Source organism: Oxyura jamaicensis, chromosome 8 (genome assembly GCF_011077185.1).
Source record: "Oxyura jamaicensis isolate SHBP4307 breed ruddy duck chromosome 8, BPBGC_Ojam_1.0, whole genome shotgun sequence".
NCBI lineage: Eukaryota > Metazoa > Chordata > Aves > Anseriformes > Anatidae > Oxyura > Oxyura jamaicensis.
In genome coordinates, this window is record NC_048900.1 from 1,503,978 (window position 1) to 1,531,617 (window position 27,640).

General features: G+C 41.0%; 1 protein-coding gene across 5 annotated transcripts in view; it reads right to left on the reverse strand.

Moving 5' to 3' along the window:
- The window catches only part of ARHGAP29 (Rho GTPase activating protein 29), a 59,880-nt gene extending 36,487 nt beyond the window's left edge, over window positions 1-23,393 (reverse strand). For 3 of the 5 annotated variants that reach the window (XM_035333883.1, XM_035333884.1, XM_035333880.1), the window contains exons 1-2: window positions 20,015-20,065; window positions 17,388-17,733 (exon numbers count right to left, since the gene is read on the reverse strand). In XM_035333883.1, the coding sequence (XP_035189774.1) occupies window positions 17,388-17,649 (262 nt within the window). In that variant the 5' untranslated portion in view covers window positions 17,650-17,733; window positions 20,015-20,065. Of the gene's footprint in view, window positions 1-17,387; window positions 17,734-18,569; window positions 18,588-20,014; window positions 20,066-22,951; window positions 23,073-23,375 lie in introns of those variants that run through there. The other 2 variants (XM_035333881.1, XM_035333882.1) reach the window with 2 other exon arrangements.
- Window positions 23,394-27,640: the final 4,247 nt, after the last annotated feature.

Sequence of the window (27,640 nt, forward strand, 5' to 3'; positions counted from 1 at the left end):
GTTCAAGTCGCACTCAGTGTATTAAATGGTTCAGACAAAAACTAAGCCACGATGATTTCTGCTCTGGTAGAAACCTGTAGGCCTGAAGCCAAAAACCACACACAACTAATCATCTGCATAAAACAGCTAGCAGTGTTCTTCATAGAAAAGCACATTAAAACAGCATTAGTGTCCGTTACATCCTTAGCATTGCTTTCAGCCATTTTCCTGCTCTGCATGCATAAGCACCTGGAAAAATAAAAACACCCAACGCACTTTTCTAGCACATAACAAGGCGTCTATCCACATCAACTTTTCATTATTTACCTGGTTCACAAGAGTCACAGACAAAGACCTACCTCTCACCACAAAACAACCACTACATTTTTTTGAATATTGCCTTTGTAATTGATCACAAAAAAACAACCACCACCACACAACACAACACCACCACCACAAACAACTATCGGAAACCCAACATGTGAAATAACTTGTTCTAGAATTTCAGATGAGAAAATGTGACCTGTTTATGAATTTTCCCAAGAGGGATGAACATTAATTTCTGCAGAAATAGCTAATAAAATACTCAAAAATTAACAGATGTTTTTAAGAAACTACTGTAAAAACCTCTGAGGAAGATTTATGCCAAGTGAAAAGTATATACTTTTCAGCTATGACTGCTGAGCTCATTTCTTCCCAGATTATTCAACATATTGAGAAGCTGTCTACTTTTGAAGATTCCAAGGAATAAATTACCTTAAAACAGCTTTAAATCTAGAATTTTATTTTTTTTTATTTTTTTTTTCCCTTGTACTAGAACTTTTCAAAATAAGCTGACCAGTCCTACCTTTTTTGTTCAGTATCATGGCAATGTTATCATAGCATCATTAAGAGATACTACACCAAATTCATAGTCTTTCGGAACATGGGCTCCAGAATTCATTGCAAACAGTACTTCAATCACTTTATATTGCAGCAAATGTGACCACTTGTGGAAAACAAACAGTTAAACAAGTAATTCAATAAAGAAAATCTACGAACATTTGATATTTCATTAGGAATGAAGGCATAAAAAATTGTAGCCCCAAACCCTACATTTGACATAGAAGCATCAAAATTTAGGACTTATTTTTAGAAGAATAATGTACATATCCAATTCTATGAGGCTCCATGGATATTTTATGCAAATGCTTATTGAGTATAGTACATTAAATTTAGTATTTTTTTTTTCATTTATTGTATTATAAAAACATAATTTGCACATCAAGTATTTCACATTTAGCAAGTTGGTTCCCTAAACTATTAGGTTTTATCTTAAAATTAGGTTACAAATTTAGGTTTAAATGAAAGAATATCTGGTATTTGCTGTTTTAGATATTTTAAGGGCAGTTCTTCCTTGACTTTTTGAGGAAATCAGTGTAAAAGTGCAGATTTTTTTTTTTCAGAACAACTGCTCTTGGATAAAAACATGAGACTATCCTCTGATAGAAAAGAGTTCCAAGCAAGATTTCCCGCATGAAAACCTTTTGTTGAGTACCACATGAATATCCACCTTGCTCTTTTGAAATCTGTCATTTGACCAAAACACATCACTCTACCCAGTCACGTTCTACTTGAACGAATCGCACCTACAGGGAGTTATCAACGTGCTGTAAGAAGAAAGCAGCTGTTCTTCGTGGCAATCCTCTTTTCAACTGCTCTTACAGAAAAGAAGTATACATATTTATCCCACTCCTCACAGAATACAAAAGAAAGAAATACCAGGATGGAAGAAGACAGGAAGAGCACACGGGCGCCCAACACCTACCGCTCGTCACAGCTGAGGCAATGCAGGTTCCACCCACAGCAGGCCTCGCGCTGAGTGACATCAGCCAGCAGGGCCTCTTACAGCACATCCATATTGCCTCAAATGTCTCCTACCTCCATTCCCATCCCCAACCTGAGCATGGACAGTATGTGGTTTTATAACAGTGGGAACTGGGGTGACAGACAAAACAAGCAGACATCCCAATTATTTGGTAGGTAGCTAAGACCCTACAGGGTTAGCTCTGTAAATGGCTTCCCACCTCGGGTCAGGAGGTGGGGGCTCAGGTTCTTACTTTACACATTCCAGTCAAAACCCTTCAAATCATTATCAGACAGCAGATGGGTTTAGGTCTTAATGTTAGCAAGCCACTGATGACTCCCTGAAAGTTGAGGTACACTTCACAGGAAGCTTCGGGACCTCTAAAGCCTGTTCTCTGATTAAGATAAGTGTCATTAAACACTCAATGAGGCAATTTAAGATAAAAAGCCTTTGAATGGGTCCCATAGAAGGAACAATAAGACAATGATCATACCGAAGACACATTACGGAAGGGTGTCTAAGTACCACTTAGGCACTAAGATGCCATTATCAGGGACACCCCAGACTCAAGACTTCTGCAACACCTGTTTTTTTTTTTTCCCCCTGTTAGTTACAAAAAGAAAAACACTGCCAGTAAGGAGTTATGTGGTGCGTGGGAAAGCTGCTATCATACAGTATTTGTCTGGAGCTTTAAGCATGGAAGGACTGTTTTGGTCCCAAATGACCATACCTTACCAATGCTGGACATAAGTTACAACCAGTACAAGAAAATCTTACCAGGTTATTTCACTTCTGTTCCAAATCAATTGCCTGCAGCCATTTGCTCGAGGACAGGGGGTTGCCACTCTTTATAGCAAATATTACCCTCATCCGTGCAGGCAGAATTAGCAAATAAAAACATTTTTTTTCCATGGCTCTGTAAAGGAGCTCAAGTGCTTTTTTTTTTTTTGCATTTTTTTAGGCATAGTGGTGGTGGTAAAGTAGCCTATTTTGATTCCAAATTTCTTTATAAGTCTAAATTGGTATAATGACAAACCCATGACAATTAAGGATGTACAATTTAATTAGAAATGATTAGAAGTTAAAGAAATTAAAGTTGCAAAAACTAAGATGTCCTAACAAAAAAATCTTAGAAAAGTTACAGAATCACAGAATCATCTAGGTTGGAAGAGACCTCCAAGATCACCGAGTCCAACCTCTGACCTATCCCTAAGCTCTACATCTAAACGTCTTTTAAAGACCTCCAGGGATGGTGACTCAACCACTTCCCTGGGCAGTCCACTCCAATGCGAAACAACCCTTCCAGTAAAGAAGTTCTTCCTAATATCCAACCCAAACCTCCCCTGGCACAACTTTAGCCCATTCCCCCTCCTCCTGTCACCAGGCACGTGGGAGAATAGACCAACCGCCACCTCGCTACAGCCTCCTTTCAGGTACCTGTAGAGTGCAATAAGGTCGCCCCTGAGCCTCCTCTTCTCCAGGCTGAACAACCCCAGCTCCCTCAGCTGCTCCTCATAAGACTTCTCCAGACTCCTCACCAGCTTCGTAGCCCTTCTCTGGACTCGCTCGAGCACCTCCATGTCCTTCTTGTAGTGAGGGGCCCAAAACTGAACGCAGTACTCGAGGTGCGGCCTCACCAGAGCCGAGTACAGGGGGACAATCACTTCCCTGGACCTGCTGGCCACACTGTTTCTTATACAAGCCAGGATGCTGCTGGCCTTCTTGGCCGCCTGAGCACACTGCTGGCTCATATTCAGCCGACTATCAACCACTACTCCCAGGTCCTTCTCTGCCTGGCAGCTTTCTAACCACTCATCTCCCAGCCTGTAGCTCTGCTTGGGGTTGTTGGGCCCCAGGTGCAGGACCCGGCACTTGGCCTTGTTGAACTTCATACCGTTGGCCTCGGCCCATCAGTCCAGCCTGTCCAGATCCTCCTGCAGAGCCTTCCTACCCTCGAGCAGATCGACACACGCACCTAACTCGGTGTCATCTGCAAACGTACTGAGGGGGCACTCAATCCCCTCATGCAGATCATCGATAAAGATAGTAAAGAGTGGCCCCAGTACTGAGCCCTGGGGAACGCCACAAGTGGCCATTCTCCAACTGGATTTAACTCCATTCACCACGACTCTTTGGGCCTGGCTACCCAGCCAGTTTCTAACCCAATAAAGTCACAATAAATAGTGTACACATGTAAAATACATTAGAATAATCAAAATCTTTTAATTCTGCCTACACTGAAAACAGTTAAATGTTTTCATTATGCTTGGTGTGCCGACTGATATCAACAGAACAGTTGTTACTTCACATCCATTTCACATTTAAATTCACAGATAAACTCCGCATTTGTGTGTGGGAGGAAGCCTTTCAAAAAACCTACCACAATGCAGCTTTTCATTAATCTATTTCAATATGCTGTACGCCACATTCCTCCAACTTTTGTATTCTTGAGATTCCAGTCAACTAACCTAGATGTGCTCAGCCATGCAGTTTAATCTTTAGAATATATTAAATTTTCTGTTAATAAAACATTAAAGACCAAAAAACAAGAACGAAAACTGCTGAAGTTTCCTTCCATATTTACCTGCTTCTGACAAATGTGAGTGGCATAACTATAGGGCCGTTTTAGCCACTATTAATATTTCCTCCGCTATCACCCCCCCCCCCCCCCGAATATGCCAGCAGTTCAAGAATAAAACTAGGTAAGGGTAATATGTCAACACTTCCAGTACACATTTTGAAGTCAGAATTGTAAATTGTCAAGTGGATGCAAGACTGCATTCTTAATGAATACAATTACACTGTCAGACCAGTAACATTTCACCAGTCATATCCATCAAGATTACTGACTACTGGCTATCCTTCTAGTAGTATGCTACTAATTTCTAAGTCAATGGCATTTCACTACAGCCTAGCACAATAGTCCCAGTTTACCAAAGATGCTCATAAAATAAGAAGTAGAAAACAATTATGCCTCATCAAGCAACTATGTTTCTTGTGTACTGCTTCAAATTGAGTATTACTTTTTTTTTTTTTCCCTCCCAGAACTTTCACAACACAAATTTCTGGAGGAAAAGAAAACAAACACCACATCCCCTAAAAGCACCACAAGTCAGAAAAGAAAAAAACATCCCCAGAAAGTTGATCACACTACCAAACAGAAAGGACAGTATGGACTTTATTTTTAATTCATTCAAAAGAAAATGAATTTAGCCTTTGGTAAACCATTATCAAAGAATACTTAACCTTTAACTCATTTTACTTTTAGTCTAAATATGATTTGTTCTACATGGCTGCTCCTTCCACTTTTAGCCTAAGTCACTGACTGAGTGCAGAAGCTATTTTATTGCTGCCAGCCCACCTAGTTTTCAAAAGACCACACAAAGCCAGGATTATCAGATTATATAATGTTAAAGAAGAGGTGAATTTACTTTGTCCATTTCTTTTAAAGGATCTTTTAAACACAGTTATGGACTGATATAGGGTGTGATAGCATTCCACTTCTATTTTGCTGAAGAAGAGAAAACAAAAAAAAATCAACTTATATTTTAAGTAATATTCAAATCACTGCAGTAGTCACCAATTGCATCCATTATCTGGGAAAGTGGTGAACATAAAGGATTAACTGAAGTCTTGCTGAAAGAACCACCCAACAATAGAGTACAGCCTGGCTATATGACTTCCACAGGTGACAGCAGAACGATGAGCCATTTGAATGCTCAAAAGGAAATACTTTCAAAATCTTCCCATTTCCTAGAACCAGGAACAGCCAATCCCCACTGCAACACAATGCTTTGGTAGCAGGTAATTCACACCAAAGCATCTTTGATTATTTTTTATGGAGAGAAGACACAAACACTTTCGTTGTACTAGTAAGCAATGTCATACTAGTACTTGCACACACCCAAAGACAACAACAACCCACAGCACAGCTCACTATATATTTTTAGCTGAGCAGTATTTCTTCACAAATAACTTAGAATAGAAAGGTGAAATAAAGACAGACCACAGAAGGTTTGCTTTATGATCCTGGATTGACACAGCTGTTGTAGAAAACAAAAACAGTAACAAGCAAAGAAACCAAAACAGTAACACGCAAAAGGAAGTGCAGGCAAGTAAAAGTTACAGAAGGAGAAAATTGTAACAGAAACAGGCAGAACTTGGTCAACTACATACTTAGTAGCCCCATGCATTTCATTTTTCATCCAGAGGCATGCAGCATTTGAGGATGCCCAACAAGCTTCTCTCATTACTAAGAAATTGATTACTTACATGCTCCAGACCTATTACTTGCTTTCTAATTAAGATCTCAGCCTGTTTCTCATGTCTAGTCATCAGCTGAAGCCAGCTACTGCTAAAAGGAATTCTCCATTTCTTGTTACATTTGTTAGTGTGTTCTTACACAACGGCTCAAAGATGAATAAGAGAGAGCATTTAAATATGACCACTCTGCAAGCTTAATCCTACTGTTAATTTCGCCTTATTCATCACTACATAAGCTATTTATCATGGTCACTTTGTTTCACATTTTCACAAACTGTCTTTGCTCAATCAGCACAATGCCAATTTCAGTCACTTACGCTACCATGCTTTCAGGTAAACAATTCACATCTTACCAAACGAAGCACAAAACATCTGGGATCATCCTTTGAGCAGCTGCCTCCTTCAGCAGCTGCCTCCTTCAGCAGCCCTTCACTGGCAGCAGTTAACTTACTTGTGTGACCATGGACCACTGTCCATTTTGTTGACCTGCACTCAAATTTGGCCCCAAACCATCAAGATGTAAAAGCCCTTTGTTGAAAAGGGATGAGCATGGAGTAAGAGAGAACATACTTGTGCTTAAACTCCATCCAACAAATATATTTCCTACAAATTATTCATCTACAATCCTGCAACTTATTTTAAACAAAGCCAATTTTTTTTTCAATACATCTTAGCTGAAACTTCCTTACCAGGCCTTCCACATCTTGCAGATTCTTGAAACTAGAAGGTAATTAAGACATAATTACTAGAGATTCCCTTTATTCTTTCTAAAATAGAAACCTTATTCTTTCCAAAATAATAGCCTCCTTTTCCCTTCAGCTTTCAGTGTGCAAGGCCACATGAGCGGTATCACTGTCACTATCTCCTTGCTTAGTATTTACATTTTTAAAAATATATAAATGTAATAGTAATATAATATAAACCCACGTAATATACAGCACATAGAGTCAAAAGAGTCTGTATGTTACTTCGTGAGTTACAAGAAAATGAGTCCATGAAGTCCTCACATTCATTCTCTATTCATTTGCCTTTCTAGACCAAATCAACCAGAAGCATTCCAAATGATGCTTCACATGTAAAAGCACTGCAACTGAGAACTATAACCCCAGAAATCAGTCCTCTAAATTCCTTTAAAAGCTTTTCAATGGTCCACGCATTAGATACATCATCATTGCCATTTGAAATTTAAACAATAATAGAGCTTTCATTGCCACTTCAAACTTAATAACTGGGTTTGCTCGAATATCTCAAGCAGCTTAATCACAACGCAGAGCACAGCTCCAAAGAGGTTAAGTTTGATCAACCAATCTTCACCTTACTAGGCTGACAGAGTCTGTGAAGTAAAGGTAACTAAAACTGGAAAACATGAATTCCTACAGATTTTTAAAAATTAGCCCAACAAAGTGCTTTGAAACAGCAAGGAAAATGGTAAAAAGGAAGAATCTCTTGTTGAGCTAAATCACAGCCTCTACAATAAAACTACTTTGGTCCTATGCTTTCCACTTACACTCTTCTATAATGGATGTCATTAAGATGAAAGTTTAACCTGAACATAATGATTTGCTACAGCATCATATAAGTCACTTGAAAGTTCTATTAAAAAGTGACATTTTAGGGGAGACAACGGAACGAGTCCCCATAAAATCCCTATTTTCCTTTAAAAAAGGCAATCAGCTCCCTATGAAGATCAAGGTCCCAGCCGCATATCAAACCTATTATCCTGCCATACAGTTCTAACTCCAATCCATTAATAAGACATTAAAAACAAAACAAAACAACCAAATCACTGCAACTGCCAGGTTACATGAACATTTACTCAGAATTAAGAAACAAGTTAGCTTCAGTTCTGTGACTTAGCAACATAAATAGGAAGCACACTTCCAATGAAACAGAGGGAAGGTATGATGTAGTCTATGAAAACTTCACGAAGTCACAATCATTAAAGGGACAATCAGAACTTGTTTCTATGCTGTTAGGTTCACAGTAACCATTTGTATTGATGTTCTTGTTTTGCGTTGCAATTTATCGGAATTCATGCATCAGAGAAATGATAAAACAGAATACATTTGTGGATATGCTATAATGTATTTTAGCAATAGCGGATATATATATTTTTTAAACACAAGTACTCCTACATTCATGGAAACGGCCATTTAAAACAGAAGATTTCAGTGGAAATGGATCAAGTCTAATCCTTCAGGTGCTGGTGCAGAGTTCTCAGAGAGACAAGTTTGTGTGTCCCAGTGTTCCCTTTTCTCGATGAAGCTGCCAACTATATCAGAAAATACTCTGTTGTTAAGAGGCCTAACTTTACATTTAAAGTCAAATAAGAGAAAATCTGACTTGATTTTCTCCCTCACTACTCAAATTTCATCTTGCTAATCTTACAATAAGTTTCATTAGTCTAGTTACTGCTGTGGAAAGGAAAGGCTCTAATTCTCATTAATAAAAAACTAAGGTTCTTTAAATGAGATGTCCTGAGATTCTTTTGCACGTTGGAGAAAGACTGGAGGTTTTACTTGTATTACATTTGTTGGACTTCCAAAGCAACATGAAAATGGAAAATGCTGGTGCTTTCATAATAAAAAGAAAGTTTTCCTCAAGACAGATATGCTAATTATTTAAGTCAACAAAAATATCCGGAGTACCCATAAAGGTTGATTTTACATTTTAAACACTCACAGGCAGCCAAGACACACACACCCCTCCTGGCTGCTGCTCCTGGACACTATAGCAACAAGTGAGCATTTGTTCTGCAGGAATGCTGAGTATGTGGCTGGGGGAGGGGGGTGGTATCAACCACAGACTTGTCTACCAGTCCACTAAGTTATTGTTTAACTTAAATCTTCTCCAAACCCTGAAATTGAGGAAACAGCATTTATTATCCAGCATTAGCAACCTGCGTTTATTTAGTAGCTTACACTTTACTTTGACTATGAAGAGCACGGCTTTGCTGAAATGAACTTCAAGAAGTGTTTTTGCTTACACCGTTCAGAGAATTGGAAACAGCAGACTTGTTCCATGACTGCAGATTAACTAAGCAGCATCCTAATAGTACAAACCTGCAAAGAAAAGCAATTGCCCAATTCCTCCATTTCTCCTTAGGTCACAGCCACTGAGAGTCCAAGACTCCCTAACAAAAGCCTGAAAGATGTAGACTGGTGAGAGAGAAACAAGCAGCTTGGGCAAAACAGCTTTTGGAATGACCTGAAGTGAAGAAGCAAGACAGGTGGGAAGTTCTCTCCCCTGGTTCAAGCGTAGCACCCCCTGGGAAAAGCAGTCTGTAGCTACTGATGACTCCCATCAGGTTTGAAGGTAAACTTAAATAGCATAGGCTTGTTGTGGGCTTCCTTCATACAGGTTTCACTAGTGTTTATGGACTGAGCTCTCTGGAGTACATCAAACTTCTGCTTTCTTTGCAGAAATTGTCAGGTTTGAGAAATCTAGCACTGGATAGGACAGGACTCACAACCAGGGATCTCAGTGCTCTGCTCATCAAAGAGACAGTAAAAACACAACAGCATGAAGGAAAGGGAAGCATAGGAAAAAAAAACACGAGGTCTTCAGTGTGCTGTGGTCATGGAGCTCTTCTAAAATGTTTACAGGCCTGGTTATTTTTCCCCTGCAAGTTTTACCATAAAAGTATCAAAAGCTGTGAAAAATGAGTAAATCACTACTATTGGCTTTGAGCTCTTAGTAATAATTTTTAACTTGTTAAAACAAAGAGTTTAAGGAACTATTTACTTTGGTCTTATCTCTGTTTACATCCTTTAGCTTGAAAGACATTCACATTTGTCAAAGACCAGTTTCAATTCAGATTGGCAGTACTAACATTTAGAAGTGACTACTAGGATATGGATATGTGTGCAGGGGTATGCTAAGAAATTTCCAGGTCAGAAAGACTACCAGAACCACTTCTGTTTTAGCATACATATAGAAAGCAAGTTTCAGAAGGTGAGTTTAAGAGATGACTGTCCAATTCAAATATGCCTAAAGCTCAACCAACTGATTAATTTGCCATCTACAAAGGGCGTTTTCTGCTTGCAGTCCTTTCCTCACCACCTTTCATATATCTCTGCCAAACATAACATTCAACAGAGAGGACAGAAAAAAAGCTGGGAGAGCTGACATCACAGTGTATGCTGTAATGTCAGGGTTGAGTGCACCAACCATCAAAGTCTCATTCCATTTTTAACCTCTGGCCACTTGTTCCTTTGCCAGCTGCCTTCTCCCTCTTTAGCTTGTACTCTGTACAACCTTACAGCCAGTCAGTTCAGAGAGCTGATCTGGCTGAAAACTATTCCGTTTTCTTCCTAGGACTTGTAATCCATCAGATCTGCTCACAGGAGCACTACGCGATCACCAGAGGACTACTGCCACTACCAGAAAGAAGTGGTGAGACCACAGCAACTCACACTTAAATTTAAAGACAAATACATTATTAGCATGGTTTAAAACAGAGTACTAAACATAACAAGCTTTATAATAACATGAGTGATCAACAATATCTGGTAGATATTCAACACTTACAGAATTGTACTATCATTCCAGCTGTTGATGGGGGAAGAAAAAGCTGGAATTTCTGCAGGATCACTTTCAGAAATTCACTTTCAGCTTTGCCCAGCTGCCTCACACCTGCCCCAGTCTGTTCGAATCTCAGCTTCTCTGCTACTGCAGTTCACAAGATCACTTCTGCCAGTTACGGGAGCAACAATATCCAAAACAGCAAATGCAAACTGCTAGAATTCAGCTCTTAACACATTATTTGATTCAGCAGGAGTCTGAACAAAGTTATTGTAAGTTAATACATTTAAAACACACCGTTAGTCCCTTGTGAACCAAGGGTGAGCAGAGCTGTGAAATCAAAGAAATGAAAAAAGGCGTATTTTAACAGTAAGTTACAAAATTTACAAAATCATAACGCAGATATTACATGTATATATCACTTCAATAGATCCTGTAAGTGATCAACCTGAAATTCCACTTCAGTCTGTATGTTAGCTTTCTGAAGCGGCATGATTTCTGTAACAGGATTTATGTTCCAGAGGGTTTATTTTCCCTTTTTTTTGCGCTACATGGAATAAAAGACAACACGCTACGCTTCACATGAATTCAGGATTCTCAAAGGTCACAATCACTTCACAAACAGATTGTTTACATATTTGATAATCACTGTGTTCTCACGGTCCCTGAAAGTTAGCTGCTCTATCAGCATTTTACTTTTCCCTTCCCCAAAATGCTTTTTAATTTCAGACATAAAACACTATCAAGAAGAAAAACTGCATCATCTTCCCCCCAAAACTAAAGAAAACAATACATCACTCAAAAAAAAATAATCTTTCAGGCAGTGCTACAAAGAAAGGTAAACACTATTAGAACCTTGCTTAAAGCAGTTTGCCCACCTATCAAGCAATACTACTACCATACTACAAGTTACATTTTTAGACTCTGAAGTGTCATTAGAGAGGTAATACATCCAGTTTAAGGTGTATCAAAGACAGCAGCTTCCACTAAGAAGCAACAAAACTGGAATAAAGAACAAACAGAATTACACTCAGTATTATAAATTCTCATAATTTCAATCTGCAATCTTCACTGCCAAAGCTAATGAACTTCAGATTTCCCTAGCAAAACAGGACAAGCTAACTTTCCAAAATACTGCCTCAGAACTTTGCTGCAGAGAACTTGAATGTTTTACACTACAAGCAGATAAAGAAATAAAAAGCTAAGATACAGCAGTGCCTTAATCATACTAAGAATGTAAGCAGTATGAGAAAAAACACACAGTCAAACCTGGAAGGAGTGAAGAGAAATGGTTCATCTTTGACCCTCAGGCACTATATTTAGTAGACAACTTCTGGCTTTTAGCGTAGCATGCGATTAATACTAATCTCCACAGTGGTTTTGAAGTCACTAGGGCCTACAAGTTCCTTATTTTGAGAAACTATTTAACTTGACACACCTTTACAGACGTCCTGTCCACTGGGCTGAATATCTAGCTTTCAAGAATAAGGGCCTGATAGATTTCAAGTTTGGTAGCATTCCTGATCCTTTTGAAAGTACTGCTGCTGCTACAAGGAGGATGCAAGCATTCCTGACCAGGCCATCCAGCTTCACCAGTATTTTCACTTCTGCTTTGGATAAGAGAAGGAGAAAAAAAAAAAAACCAACACCTTATCAAACTCTCAGAAACCAGATAGTGAAATCTGATCCTCAAAGTGCAACTTGTGATGAAAGGCAAGAGCTCTACCTTGCTAGTCCTTGCTGTTTTTTCTAATCTATCTGGAAAAAGAGTACATTACCATTTTAGAATAAGCTCCAATTTGCATTAGTTGAAGACAGGATGAACTTGAGGAAAAAAGCGTTTGCTCTTGAAAAGTATGCAGAACTGCCCACATGAAGCACACAATATCATACTTTGAAGATTAGTTCAAAGTGTGTGATAAAGAAAGCAGTAACACCTAAATATATTTTGAAGTAGAGTCAAGCCGATTATATATTCGACTATAAAGTATAATTACACCAACACTTTCAGACCACATGCAAATTTTACCCTTACAGCTATTCATAATACAACACTGTTTCCCACAGTCCCAAGGGCAGACCTTACAGTATGAAGCATACGCTACATTCCTTAAAAAATAAATAGCAGATGTCACAAAACTAGTAGTTAACTATCTTCAGACCAGGGAAACAGGAATGTTTCCCGTCTCTGACTTCATGCAAGTAAAAGCTACTATTTACTACTTAAAAATGAAGCCCTAAGTAAAATATTCTAATTAGGAACTCAGACTGTGCCCTAAATATTCTTTTGTGTGATCCTTTTAAATCTAAGTAAACGACAGTCATCTGAGCAGAGACCACAGTGACATCATCTGCTTAAGGCAGCAGTGGAATTTATTATGGGCAGTAACAGACTATGATGGCAGCAGCTTCACAGAAATACCTTTTCTTAGGCAGATTCTCAACTTTGCACATCTATCCAATAAGCAAAACTATTTTTGAATCAATAAATTCTGTAATAGAAGTTTGTAGGAGTTAGGTCCTCTATGTTTCACCCCCCAAAAGTGGCTTAGGTACTTTCTATACAAGTTCTATAAAGTATAGGCATCCTTATACTTTGAAGAGGTTGGACAGTATGAAGTAATTACCCCATATCTCCTCTCTGCCAAAAGAAGATATTCTGCATGCAAAAGTCACTCAGACTTATAAAACTGAAGAGCATTTATTTGCAGACACATGAAACGCATGCTTTGGGACAAGAATTAACCTTCTTTCAAGTCACAAGATGTAGTTTAGGTATATTCCACACACTTCAAATTCTGAAGTATTTTCAGTCCTGTGGTCAGGTTGCCAGGCCCTCAGCACGTCTGTGGGAGCCAAACAACCGTTCAGTTTCTGCAGCTCTCTCAACTGTGGCAAGTTACTTCTTCTCTTGTGTAACACTACCTCTGAAGATCCAAGATAGCTCCAGCCTTTAGACTGTACTTCACTGGATGTCCTACCATTTGAAGGAGGGGTGCCAGCTGGAGCCAGCAGACACTTTTTCACACTCTCAACATATAGCTGAAAAGCCACTATTTGGACTCAAAACACAAACAGAAAACCCATCAGCTTTCAAGCCATCACATCTTCACAGCTTGTGTTTAACATGTACATTAAAACTGAGACAAGAAGTAAACCTGGGGTACCAAATGCAGGATGCCATCAGTAAAATTGAACACCAGATGAACAGTCTTAGGAGTAGCACAGATTGTAGGTGACAAAAATAGTGTTGAGTCTTCTAGGTATTAATTCAGCATATACACTCAAGTTTGGCCTTCCAGGCAGGGATTCCCTTTTTCCTTTCAGGGATCCCCTGATTTCATTTTTTTCTTATCAGAAAGGAAAGAAAACTGACTTATTTTGAGCCTCCTCAATACACTTCAATTATCTTTGACCCCAGAAAGTACTAATGATACAAAATTACCAGGCCTTTCAGCTCGAGCACAAATACATGACGACAATGAAGTTATCCTTACTAATATCAGCCATATGACACAATCTCACTCATCTGGAAACCTAACTTAAGACCACACCAACAGATTGATCCATTAACTGTTTGTGCAGTTCAACCACCGCAGATACAGCCTGTCATCAGCTAGAATTAAATACAGTTTCTCTTGCAAAACAGTACTGGACTCATTGACCTACGTTCAAAAAACACATGCAGCTCTTCTTTAATGAAGACCTTGGTAAGCGCCTTGGTCCTGTGCCTCAAGATGGATTGCTAATAATACATTATTAGGACCAGCAAGTACAATGCCTAGAGTCAGAGAGGGAGTTGAACTGAAGTGCAGGGAACACATGGTATTTCACTCACCACCAGAGGCAACTGCAGCTCCCTCACGTCCAAGCAGCTGAAAAACTTCCAGCCGGCAATTCCATTCAGAGGGTGGGTTGGTTGTTTTGGGGAAGGGGGATGATTTGTTTAGTTTTTGTGTGTTGCTGAGAAGGAAGTTTCCTACTTGGTGCCAACAGGGAGACTCCCCGTTTCGTAGATTTCAGATAGCAATCATTGTTACCTATCTACACTTAAAAGTAATAGCCAGGTTTCATTCAGTATTACGACAATGAAGCTGCTCTAAGTGATATTAGTGTAAGTAATGCAAAGAGAAATAGGACCAAAGTTTACAAAAAATGGTTGAGAAATTTCAGTTATCTAACACTCTCCACCTAGTATGAAGTTGTTGAGGTCTTTCATTTATTGACTCGCATTGGTACCATTCAAAACAGTATAACTCTGTATCTCAAGACACTTAGGATCTAGTCAAGACATGAACGCATGTTGTAGACCAAAATAGCTTAAATTTTTCACTCCAAATATCATCACTCCATCAGGAGAACATTAAGCGAGCTGTTGGCAAGTACCCACAGAGGCTGGCAGTGCGCAGCTCACGTGAGCAGGGCACACACCGCCCTGACCGCCGGCACAGCACACAGGGCCAGCCCCTCCAGGCGCCAGCACACGACTGATGCAGACCCGAGCCATGGAGCAGCCTGGAGCCAGCTGAGCCCCGTGGCCAGAGTGAAGTTACTGTGCACTGCAAAGGAATTTGTAGACGAGTCTGGCAAAGCAATGACGCTATGGCTAGGAGTAGAGGCTGAAGATAACTGGGGAACAGCAGTCACAAGTCAAGAGACCTGCACCAGGCTCTAGGAACGCCTGCCAGACAAAAAACACCAGAGCTTGTGGTTGCAACCCCAACCCTGCTGCACCACTTACATGTGTTGCTTCTGAGCTGCTTGAAGATGCACGTAGTATATGCACATCAGGGTAAGATGTCTGCTGCAGCTAGAAGCAGAACTTATTTTTGGTTCATGAAGTCAGAACTTCAGAGCAAAGCTTTACTATTCAACAACAAAAAAATACATCAAGTCATTACATTAATGCTGTCCAGAAAGGAAAAGAAAATCCTGTACCTGCAATTGATTCCACCTTGAAATAAATCACGCAAGTAATTCCAGAATGGTGGTATAAACTGCAAGCCTTACAAGCCAGAGTTGTGTAAAGAGAGTGTTCAGCCACCTTAGTAAGTTTTTGTCAATTTTTGGATAGAAAACTATAAACATTTCTAAAGATAGGATGGAAAAATGCAACCCAAACTACTCGGCTTCAGAAAGGCTGTCTCCAGCCAGCAGTAAGCAAGCCCAATATTACAGAACTCACTATATGATGAGATTTTGGGGACAGAGATCCAAAAAATGTGCCCAATGAAGGAAAAGAAACATCTCTCCTTTATAAATAATCCTTTAAATGAACAACATTGTTTCACACATTAGTTCTGCAATCTAATGTAAAACAAGAAGACAGCTCTCATGTTCCACGTTAGCTTCTCCAACCTTCCGAGTCCAAAATTTTATACTGAATATTACTTAGCAAGCACTGCATGGCAGCTGGAATACATTCCTATTTTGATAGTCCTTTCCTAACAGGATGCCTACTTCACTGTCAGTAGGCACCAGACACCTGACCTCACAAATAACTGTGCTCATCCTGTGTGTTCAGCAGAAATACTGTTGACATGAAGCAATCACGAGTCTCAAGTTACTGCCCTGTTAAGATTTGTTCACACTTTTTGGTACAGCTGCTTCAGCTGTGTGCATACTCAAGCACTTTGGGTTTACATAGCACCGGATCCGTTCACTGTCAGGCCTTCTCCTCCTCAAAGAAGGCTCAATGCAAGACCTGAAATCACAGGGTAATCATTCTTTTCATTCCTGCTAAGGCTTAGTATCAGATCTATAAACAAAGTGGTAATCCCACATACAAAGTTAGAGGTAACAAGCGTTGCACTGACCCAGTATACAAGATGAACACTACCAAATTCACTGCCTTTGAACTGAGGAGGGCTCTTTAAACATGATTTTACTCTCCAGGAACAGCATTTTCTGAATATCTACACAGTACCCAAATCTGCTTATTGGCAAATTCAAACCAAAAAGAGAAAACGGATATTGATAGCACTAAGACTACCAATGGCAAAATGGGGAATGGCAAAAAAAAAAAAAAAAAAAGTGCAACACTGCTTCATATTCAGGACATTTATATAAAGCTGCTTTGGATGTCAGTTCAGCTATTAACATGAGAACATTTCTGTAAAATGTAGATAAACACTTTCCTTCTGATGATCAGACATGGACTAATATCTTTTCCCTAAAGGAATCTGAAGGCACAATGAGAAACACTCCTCGTAAGCAAAAATTTTGCAGTTTCCACCTGCTGGCAGAAGATGGTAAACATCATGTAGAGGAAGAAAGCACAAAGTTTCTTTCTACCCTAAATTCAAACTAACATATGAGCATCTCAAAAAAAACAATCAAAGCAGAACAAAACAGATCAATCATTTCCAGTACGAGCCTAGAAAACTGGAACATGGCCAACATTAACATAATTCTTTGAAATTACAAGAACATTCAAGTGGTTAAAAACTAATCAGTTGTCAGTCTCACTTATTTTCAGTTGCAGCCTCAACAGCCTGCAAAAAAAAAAAAACTATTCCCCCTTGCCCTTTTAAATATTACATGCTCAAAAGCACTACGTGACTGATTATGAAACAGGTTGCAGTGTTCTGATGAGGAAACATAGAACCCAAAGTAACAACCACCATTTCCCATAACCATCATGCACGGGGGGGTGCAATAAAGGGGAGAAGTAAGGGGGAAGATAACCACAGCAAACACTAGATAAAACCATATGAGTAGAGGTGTGGGAGTTTCAGAAAACCTAAGAATTTAGGATAAAAAGCAACTGACATACCTTCTGAAAGAATGGCTTCCTTCAAATAGAGTAGCACATCTGCAAATTTTCTGACATCATTCACCAGTTGCATGATATATTCTGGATCCACAACAGGATTGTCATAACAATCAGAGTTGGAGCTAATGCTGCTCAGAGAGCTGCTCTTGGTGCTGCGCCCCATTCCCCAGTTTCCTGAATTAGAGATGGTGAAGAAATTGGAGGTAGACAGCCGGGCTAATCCCAAACCACGTTTGTTACTTCCGCCGTTCTGTCGCAACATCCCAGCAGCCGCTGTGCTTATAGAACTCCCGCAGTCAACATTCAGTATTGGTTAACGTCCATTTGACAAGCCCAAGTTGAAGCCCTTAAAAATTGGGGGAGGGGGAAGGAGGAGGAGAAGGGAAAATGCTGATTAGTGTAGAAATACAGGTGATGTAACATTTTGTACTGACAAGATCCAAAAATTCTTTTAAGATGACACTACTTCGCATTACAATGTTTAACTGAAGCTTTATAAAGGTTTTTGACTGTTCAAATGTGGTTGTTTTTTTTTGTACAGCAAATAAAAATCAGTGGTGTGCAAAACTCATTTCTAAAGCTAAGCATGCTGCATGCTTATTTCATGAGAAAAAGTCTGTTCCTCAAGTGCTTATTTTGGAAACCTTAAGAATTAAGGTGTTACACTTGCCCTTTCTTTACCATGAAATGTTACTACAACTGAAAACAATTGCAAAAACCTTTCTGATACAGACCACAAGCAACAACCCAGCTTGCATCAGCCACCAAGCTGCATTCAGCATCCTGTCTCTTAAGATAATAGCCAGCCGTGATCTGATAGGGTGATTTTCTTTGCGTAGATCGTGCTGAGCAAGAGACTTTGACTATCACCTAGAAACGAAAACATCCTGAAAGAAGTTATATGGGCCTTTAAACCTGCTATCTTTTAATATGAAAGCCAATCAAAGGAAAGGCATTGCAAAGTGAAGCCATTTTACACGTTTTAGTGGCACAGTTTATCTGCAAGTCTCAATGCAGTTAGATTGAAGGGTGTTATTCTGCTTTAGTGCACCTTGAAGTTCCACCATAAAAATACTCAGATTTGGAGGCTATTACATTGGTGCAAGTAAAAAAAAAACAACAACAACAACAAAAAACACTATCTGCATTCATTTAGTTTTGGGAAAACAGAATGCTAACCACGTCAGGTTAAGCCCTTCTTTCCCAAGCAGCGAACTCTCAGGTGGTGGAGTCAGGTTTGGTTCCAGCAGCTCTCACAATACCTGCTATTATTTTCTCAACACCAGGAGAAATTCTCAACATTTACACTACAGGGAAAAAAAAAAAAAAAAAAAAAAAAAAAAAAAGAAAAAAAAAGGAACATGTCAGATTAAAACATTACCACTGGTTGCAGATACCAACCAGTTGGAATTTCAAATTCAACCACTTTTAGAGAAAAATAAGCCACTACTATTTGAGTATTAAATGCAGGTTGGAATAGGATACTGTCCATATTTCTGGTTTGGGTTTGACTAAAGTAACAGTGCCTTTAATATTTTGAACACTCCTCCAACGTACCTCAACAGGCATTCAACAGGCATTATTCTAATGCAGTGCAATTGTTCTCCCATTATTTCTACTTTATTTCTCCTTGCAATTTCAGAATATCAAGGGAAAGGCAGTGAGAGCAGTTGTTTTTGTAATTACCCTGGCACTGCTTCCAGGGCCTGCGCACAGGGGGCGGGGGCCAGGGGAGAAAACTTCAGAATTTAAGCCAGGTTAGCTGCTCTGCTTTCTGTGTGGTGTTTACAGGCTGTACCTGGAGGAGCACACATAAGTCCACACAAATAACGCCGATAATTAAGCAATTCTAAACAGCTCAGCTGAAGTGCGGTTTACATTAAACATCAAGCATAATGTTTAAGCAACTTTCCTCTGTTCCCACATAAAATTCTCAGGGGTACAAAGCCACTTTGCAATTACAAAAACAAAAAACCAAACCGCCCGACCTCCTCTCCTTTAACGAACCCGCTATCTACCTATCTGTATCAGGACAGATTTCCCTATCATCTAAACCAGACTCGTCCCTTTTAAGTCGGGCCAGCTCCGGAGGCAGCTCAGGGCAGCGTGCTGGGCTGGACCTGCTCCGGGGCGAGCCCAGGCTCCCGCGGGCACCTTGCCGGAGAGCTGCGGGCCGCGGGCCGGTTACTGCTCCGCTGCGGAGCGGCTCCCGCGGGGCACTGCGAGCCACGCCGGGCCGGGGGCTCGGGACAGCGAAGCCGGGGGAGGAAAAGCGGGCCCCGGCCTCGCTACCGACGCGTGCAACTGGTCCGGGGCCAGGCGCTGCCGGTCCCCACGGGGAAGGGAGAGCACAAAAGAGAGTTGCTCCAGAAACGTGCTCTCCCAGCACAGCTCCCCGGCTGGGAGGGAAAATGAAGCACGCGCGGCGCAGCGGAGGGGAAAGCCGCACCGCCAGTCCCGCCGGAGCCCGCGGCTCCCCGTCCCCGTACCGTCCCGCCGGGGCGGCAGCTGCTGCCGGCTAGAGCCCAGCGCCAGGGTCCCGTGAGGGGCCGAGCCGCCCGCCGCTCCTTGCGGTGGCCACGCCGCCCCCTCTCTCTTTCCCCCCGCCCGCCCCGCCCGGCCCTTACCGAAGACCGGCGGCCAAGGCAGGCAGCAGCCGGCCCGCCGCGGGCCCTGCGCGCCGCCGCCCCGCTGCCCATGGAGCGCAGCCCCCGCCCCGCCACCGCCCCCGGGGCCGCCGCCGCCAGCCCCGCCCCCTCACGCCCGCCCAACGCCGTTGGCCGGCTGAACCCCTCGGGGGCGGAGCCTGCGGAGGCCACGCCTCCTGTCTTGCCAGGCCACGCCCCCGCCGTCGACGCGCGGTGCTGGCGGGGAGCGGGAAAGCGCGCGGCGCTCGGGGCAGGGCTGGGGCCGCAGCTGTGCGGTCAGAGGCCGGGGGGAGCCGTTAGGGCATCATCGGCCACGCGGCATCGTACGGAAACCAAAATTGTTCCGCACCGGCGGGACCTTTGGACCTCCGCACAGACCTCCTGCATCACCTCAGGGTGGCCGGTGGCAGCAGGAGCTCTGGTAGAGCAGGGACTGCAGCCCACGCGGGCCACTGGAATCCAGCAGTCCTAGGTGCGAAGCTCTGGAATGGGACATGCACTAGATCAGACCATAGATGCTGAGGGCCTTGGTACAAGCCTAGGCTCAGTCCGCCATCCCCAACAATTCCAGGTCTCCCATCTGTTTGTTCCCTGTCCTCGCTCCTCCAGTCTCCTTCCCCAGCCACTCCAGCACACTTCGTTCAGGGATGTGCCAGGGCACCACCCTCCTCGGACCCTTCTTCCACTGCATATATGCAAACAATTGCTTGCAGTTGAAGAATTCCATTCCCAATTCTACCAGAATTTCTGAAGCCCAAAACTAAGCAACCAAACTAAAACAAGCTGTGACATTACTTACCTCTTGTGCTAATTTCAAGTATTGTTCAGTAACTTCTTTACCTTAAAAAAAGCTCCCCACCACTAAATAAAATGTGGTGTAAATTTAGAAATTAAGTAAGTGGTCATAAATTCTTCAAGTCTTCCAAGTGTGGAGAAAAACAAACACAGAAAACAATGCCCTGAGCTTCAAAAAGATTTTGATGATTCGGGTAATTGATCCAGCAGATGTCAAAATCAGGCCAGGACAAACAATTGTAAAGTCATTTAATGTGAAAGCAAGGAACTATCATGGGGAGCGTGCGTTAAACAGTATAATCAGCAATCACATGATCAGGAAAAGTATTAAAGGTTTATTTTGGGAAAAGTCATTGAAACTGTTAGATAAATGTACAATAGCAATAAAAAGATAAACAAGAAATTCCACCTATACTTATCGATAGGCTACAAAGCAATGGATACCATTCAGTTTCCCAAACCTTTCGGAAAAGCATATAGTAGCTACAGCAGACTCTCTGTCCTTGTTACACTTCTTGAAAAGGCATTTTATTTTACTATAATTATACCATTTCCAGGCACGTTTTAGAAAACGCAAGGAAGAATAAGCTCTGCTGGCCTGAGTACGTATCCCGCTCTAGTCCTTTTGCTGTTTCTGAAGCAGACATACATTTCTTCATGCCTCGCCACTCTGTGCATTAGTCTTTTATTTTGGTCCCCCCATAGACTAACATGCGTCTATATTAGAATTCATCAATTTATTTGGTGAACCATTTATTTGCAGAAAAAAATCAGAAGTGAAACTGAAAGTGATGGAAGTTAGAAATCCTAAGATTAAATGCTTTTATGCTTCTGAAATATTTTGTTGCTGGCACATGATTTAAAACATGAAGAAGTTCTATACTGTGGGAGAAAAAATGATTTGACCCCACATCTGCCATGTTACGTGAATGTTAAGTGACGTTTGGGGTTTTCTTCACCAAAGTACTTTTCCATTTCAGGTGTTCAGAGCTTTTTTTCGTCCCTGTTTCCAGTTTGGCTGCCAAATTGAATACATAATTTTCTGCATTCCCCCTGAATCAGAACTAGCACAAAACAGCCCCAGTCATGTCACAAACTGTACAGTGTTGATAGCCTCTTAAACTGCCTTAGAAAATACTTGATGAAAGAAACACAGAAGTAACAGATACACCTTCAAGAAAATATGGCTTACATCAAAGGCCAGGTCTACATCCTAGCTTGCATTTTTTGCTGCAACTGGTAAACTGAAAGGAGGATTAAAGTCTGACAGCTGCTATGTTTTTGTCATCTCTTGTTACTCTACACGGCCAAGGTCCTTTCTAGCCAAATATAACCTACAGCATCACTAATGCAGGCTTCAAGAAAGCAACAGAAGTTGAACATGTGAAAGTTATTTAAAGTCACCTCTTTTTTCTGCACATCATCCAATATCATAGTTTACTTGGAATGAACAAGAACAATGAACAATCAGTTATTAGGCAAATAGTGAATAGCAGGGGAATAAAGATAGCATAGTACCTCAACAATGTATTCTCCAAGAAGAGACACCAAAACTGAATTTAGTTTCATCAAAATTGCTGTATTTTCCTCTGAGCAGGCACTGAAGTCTAACTCATTAAGAGCCACCTGTGCATTTTTTTTTTTTTAAACAGATTTTTCCCTGTATAGCACATGTGTACACAGTGAAAGAATAGCCACAGCACATTTCTTTTATGAGAATACAATCTATGGAGTAAACTCCAAGTGCCTGTTTCTCCCTTCTCGGCATTGAATAGTGCTTTGTTCATAAAAAAAAAAATTCTGTTTGAAATCAAGGAAAAGGCTGCCTGATGAAATCTAGAAAGGAGCTAGAAAGAAGATATGTTTCCACGTAGCACCATTGATGTAACTAAAACTGCGAAAGTGGTATTTGTTAATAAATTCATTTCAAAATACTGGCTCTGTTCTTCAATTTATCTGCTGGAGAGACAAATATTCTAGACTAGCTGGAAGACATAATTAGTATATAAGTTAATACGAGCAGCAAGAGTTCAATACAGAGCTGGATATTTGTTAGTATTGTAACCCCCCTTCTACCACACACTAAGCAACACTGCAAATAGGATTAAACAAATGACTTACGGAGCTACGTTGGAAGAAGATTCCACATTCTGTTTACATTCCAGTGAAGAGAGAATTCTGCTCTGAAGGAGCATTTCCATAAACCATTTATTTCCAAGAATCATTTCTTACATACAAGCTCCTGCAAAAGACCAATATCATTTGTGTATCAGAAAACAGTTCAGGACTCAGCTATTGTTAAGGGAAATAATGTCACATTTTTGGTAAAATAAGATCTTATCTATAGCTGCTTTATAAGATTTAACAAACAGTCAAAGAAGAACAGCTAGAACACAAAACTGAAAATTCTTTGTACAAAATCATCCTACCTGACAATGAGAAAACTCAGAAAACTGTTCCTCCACCATTACACCTACTGCTGGCTTGGAAAAGTGTTTTTTGCTCTCATGAGATCTCCACTTTGACTGTAATAAACACCGCCTACCTGAGAACCCCCTGAGATACCCAGATCCACATGCACTTCCTCGAATGAAGCATATTTCAAGCAGTGCACCAAATGCCCTCGGGGAAACTATGTGGGTGAAACTTAGGCAGCCGCTGTGCAGTGGAATGAACTTGCAGAGCCAACTGATGGGGAACAGAAACCCCCATCACCTGCAGACACAGGCCTCACACCGAGGGATCGTGCCGTCCCTCCCTGCTCAGTCCTGATCTTCAAGGCAGACCACAAAACACTTCAAAAGACAAGTACAGGAAGTGAAAGTCACAGCTCTAGCAGGTATTAAAAAAACACGTATTTGGTTTAAGGGCTGATTATAATTCACCTCCAAGATAATCCCTCCTTACTTCTTAACGTGATGAATGAGGCCTCAGTCTTTTTCACAGGAGATAATCACCTCACCCCCTGCGAATAGCCCTCTTCTCCACTAAGCTCTCCTTCTTCACAGTTACTGACTTTTCTCTCTCAGGTAACCTATTTGATACATATATATGGTGTAATGTAGAGCAGTTCTTCTCAGCTTTATAGTTTTGACCTTTCACTGCCTCTATCTCAAACCCAGTGCCCCCAAACTGGTGGGCTTTTCTTTTCACTTATATCAGTTGGTATAATTTCAAACTCTTTCCCTGGCCTTTCCTCTTTTTGTACAACGTCCTGCCCTGCTCAGGATGATCTGCGTACTGTCGTGAGCTACTCCTCAAAAATGATGCAAGGCTGGAAGTGTGATGGGGGAGTTGCAGCTGGACACAGGGCAGCTCAATTTGCTAATCCTCCAGAGGAAAAAGATCGCTGCTGGCATGGGCAGCACCCCATTTCCTAACTTTTAACAAGCCATGTCTTAAAAACTTCCACCTTAACTAGCAATTGTCAAGGACAGTGGGTGGTGAGGAATGAGAGGAAAGACTGCATGAAGGAAACAACTTCCAGAACCTTCCTGGCTTGCCAAACGCGCTATTAACCAACTCTAATTATGGCACAGCGACCTGCTGCTCACAGAGCCAGGAGGCCTGAAGCTAACCACCCTGCTCCTTCAGCCCCACCTGCTGTACCGGTACCAGCTGGATTCAAGGGAGACAAAGCCCAGCAATTAAGGGGTAGGAGAGAACAGGGGTTTGGCTAGGAACTGCTTGTAGGTGGTATCTTAGTGAAGGCTCTTAGTCAGGCTGTTGGCTTGATGTGCTCTGTTATTGCCTGCTGGCTGAGAAAGAGGTGGTACAGCAAGCTGCTGGTCTTGGGCTTTACCTTGTGGGGGAGCTTCTGCTGGCCTTGTGTTTTCAATTCAGAGTTTGAGGTAGATCAAGACATACAGAGACTGTGTTAGGTGGCTTCTGATGCTGCCCGGGATGCTAGGTCTGGCAGGGTGTTGTGGGGGCTCCTGGCACCCCTGGGCTGTTTTTCACTGCTCTGGAGCATGCTAAAATCACCCTGAAACCACCAACCATCACTGCTCTCAACAGCAAAGCAAGAATTCCTTTGTGCGCTCCTGAAAGTTTTGGTAGCTTAAGTGTTTGATAAATCTGATGAAAACATCAGAAAAGTATATATGGCTAGAAATATGTTTGCTTGTTTGTTTTTCCTCCATTTGCATAACTCCTTACACAACAGTAAGTGACTTCAAAGTTGGCAAACAAAACCCCAAATCTTCTACAGTTTCAGAACTCTTGCTAGAGAAAAAGGAGATGTAAGAAAGGCTGTGTAACAAGGCTTAAAGCAAGCTTTCAGAGGCAAATTAAAAGTACTTCTTTGCAAGAGAGAATGGTATATATCATGTTAGGAAACCAGGTAAGGTCCTTAAATAACAATCAAATGCATGATGTGATTACGAGGTTAGTACTTCCAGAGCTATATTTTTGCTTTCTCCTTCTTTCTCCCACCTCTGATATTCTGGTGTAATTGTCCTACCAGTCCTGATAAAATGATCCAGTTGTAAATAACCCTACATGGTTCAAGGTCTTGTAGTCAACTAGAATCATTCTGTCAAGAAAGAAAGTGTCTTGCATCTGTGCTGGTATGCAATATGTAAGCATAACAATTTGTGATGATGTAGGGAGTTGCAGTTTCTCAACCGGCTTTAGGTGAAGCTGAAATATTTTTTTTCTCATTGTGGGTTAGAGTTTCCTGGGCTAGTCTTGTAGTCCTTTTTGGCAAGTATACGCTGTTTTGCTGCCAGGGATCATATTTTTATGGTGCAGCATAGACAAGCATAAGAGAGACTCACTAAGGACCAGCACTGTTGGTACGTCAGCCGTTATAGAGTTTGTGTAGAAAGAAATTTTCATATTCACTGTTCATGCCAACATATGTTTCAGATATAGGGATGTATGTTTTTTTTTTTTTTTTTTTTTTTTTTCTTCTGTCTATCTTAGGAGGAGGGGGGGAAAAAAAAAAAAAGAGTAGTTTAACCAAAACTATTCCTAGCAGCTTACAGTTGAAAAAGTCTTATACCACTGCATTCAGTGACCTCGTAACCATGTATGTTAGTATAAGTATGTTTGTAAGAATACAGCTGAACCTTATTTAACGAGCAGAATTGAAGGATAAAGTTGGTGGATATTGGCTAGTAGGGACAATCGACCTATTTGTGGCAAACTTGAAGTACGGTGACTGTGTGTGCCATTGTAACGCTGCCTGAAACTGTGGCTGGGGGACAGGTCGGATATGGGGCAGCGGGGAAGGTGATGAACTGTGTTCTGCTGTGCATGACTAAAGCCCTGCATGTGATACTTCAGAAAAGGACTGGAGAACATAGGCTATTCTCATCATTACAGAGCAAGGTATATTTTACTCTTACCATAGCTCATAAATAGTGAATCTCTATGCTAGAGTAGATCTATCTGATAATTTAGTTTTATAACTAGAGGCAAAATCTGACCATAATATTAATGATGCTACAAAAAATAATCCAGCTATAATGTATGGCTGATCTGAAGATTTTACTGAATTCCATACCCTGGTTGCGTTTTACTAAAGGAAGTATTTCTTCATATAAGGAGCTCATTCAGCATTTTTCATTCTGGAATTTATAGCTTGAATGTCTCAGGCAAGTTCTTTCTCATGTCTTCTTACCAAATCAAGTAATAGTCTGCTTTGTGATGCAGTAGTCTTAATCACCTGCATTAATTTAGGTCTTTAAATATTATCCTTCTTCATTGAACACTGATGAGTACACATGCTAGAGGCTATGATATTGTTTAATGAAGTTGTTAAAGTGATCACAATGTGTTCATAGGTTTTTGAAAGTAAAATGCTATTGCCCGTCTCTCTTGCCTCGGGATGTTAAGCATTTGCTAAGACCAATTGTGTTTCTGTAGTATGTAAGTAGGGTCCAGATTACTAACAAAAGTGAGACTCAGGAGAGAACTCTTCTCTTAATCCTGCTGAGCACTTTACATAAGTTGTCAATGGTATTCCTCATCTAAAAAGTCTGTTTGCTTCTGTTAATGGTAACTATGAATGTCTCAATCATGAATGTGAACTTCAGACAAAGCTTCGGGGAGAGGATTTGCTACTCTAACATTTCTGTTTTACATTATCAACGTTCTTATCCTGGGGCCAGGTACTGAGCTTTTCCACCTATCAGTATTTCCTTCCTCTAATCCAAAGTATTGGATCTTCACTTAAGTAATACAACTATGAATAAAGGTAAGAAAACACATGACATGCAGTTGCAAGACTTATCCATGTGAACACATCTGCTACAAATGCATGTAAATTGAAAAGATGTAGGTATGGGTAATCTAAGGGTAAGCAAGTTAATAAACATCTCTTAAATATCCTTGAGTGTTATAATTCCTGGTACAGTAAAAATAGTGAACTCCAGTCCATTTTTGATGAAGTCATTGTAAATGTTTGTGTGCCTCAGCTGTGAACTTCCCTGCAGACTACGTGCAGCACCTAAATTTCTGAAGGTGTTTTTCTGCTGACCTTAGTGGCTCTTTCCTCAAGGCACAGGTTGTTCAGCTGTTGTTTAATGAGGCTCCTAATTCTTCTTGGGCACAATACAGGGAGTGTAGGTACCAGTACATAATTCTTTGCAGGCTACAGGCTGGGACACTGAGTGTTACAGCCCATCACTTTCTCACTGGACTTGGCCCAAAAGTTGCTAACCGAACATCAACAGTGGTTTGGCTGTTGTGTTGTTTCCTGTTGCTGCTTTAAATAGTTACCATGAATCTCAATAGCTGTAAGACAGCAGATGCTGTTGTAATATAGGATTTGAATAACATGTGTGAGCCACGCTCTGGCCTTTG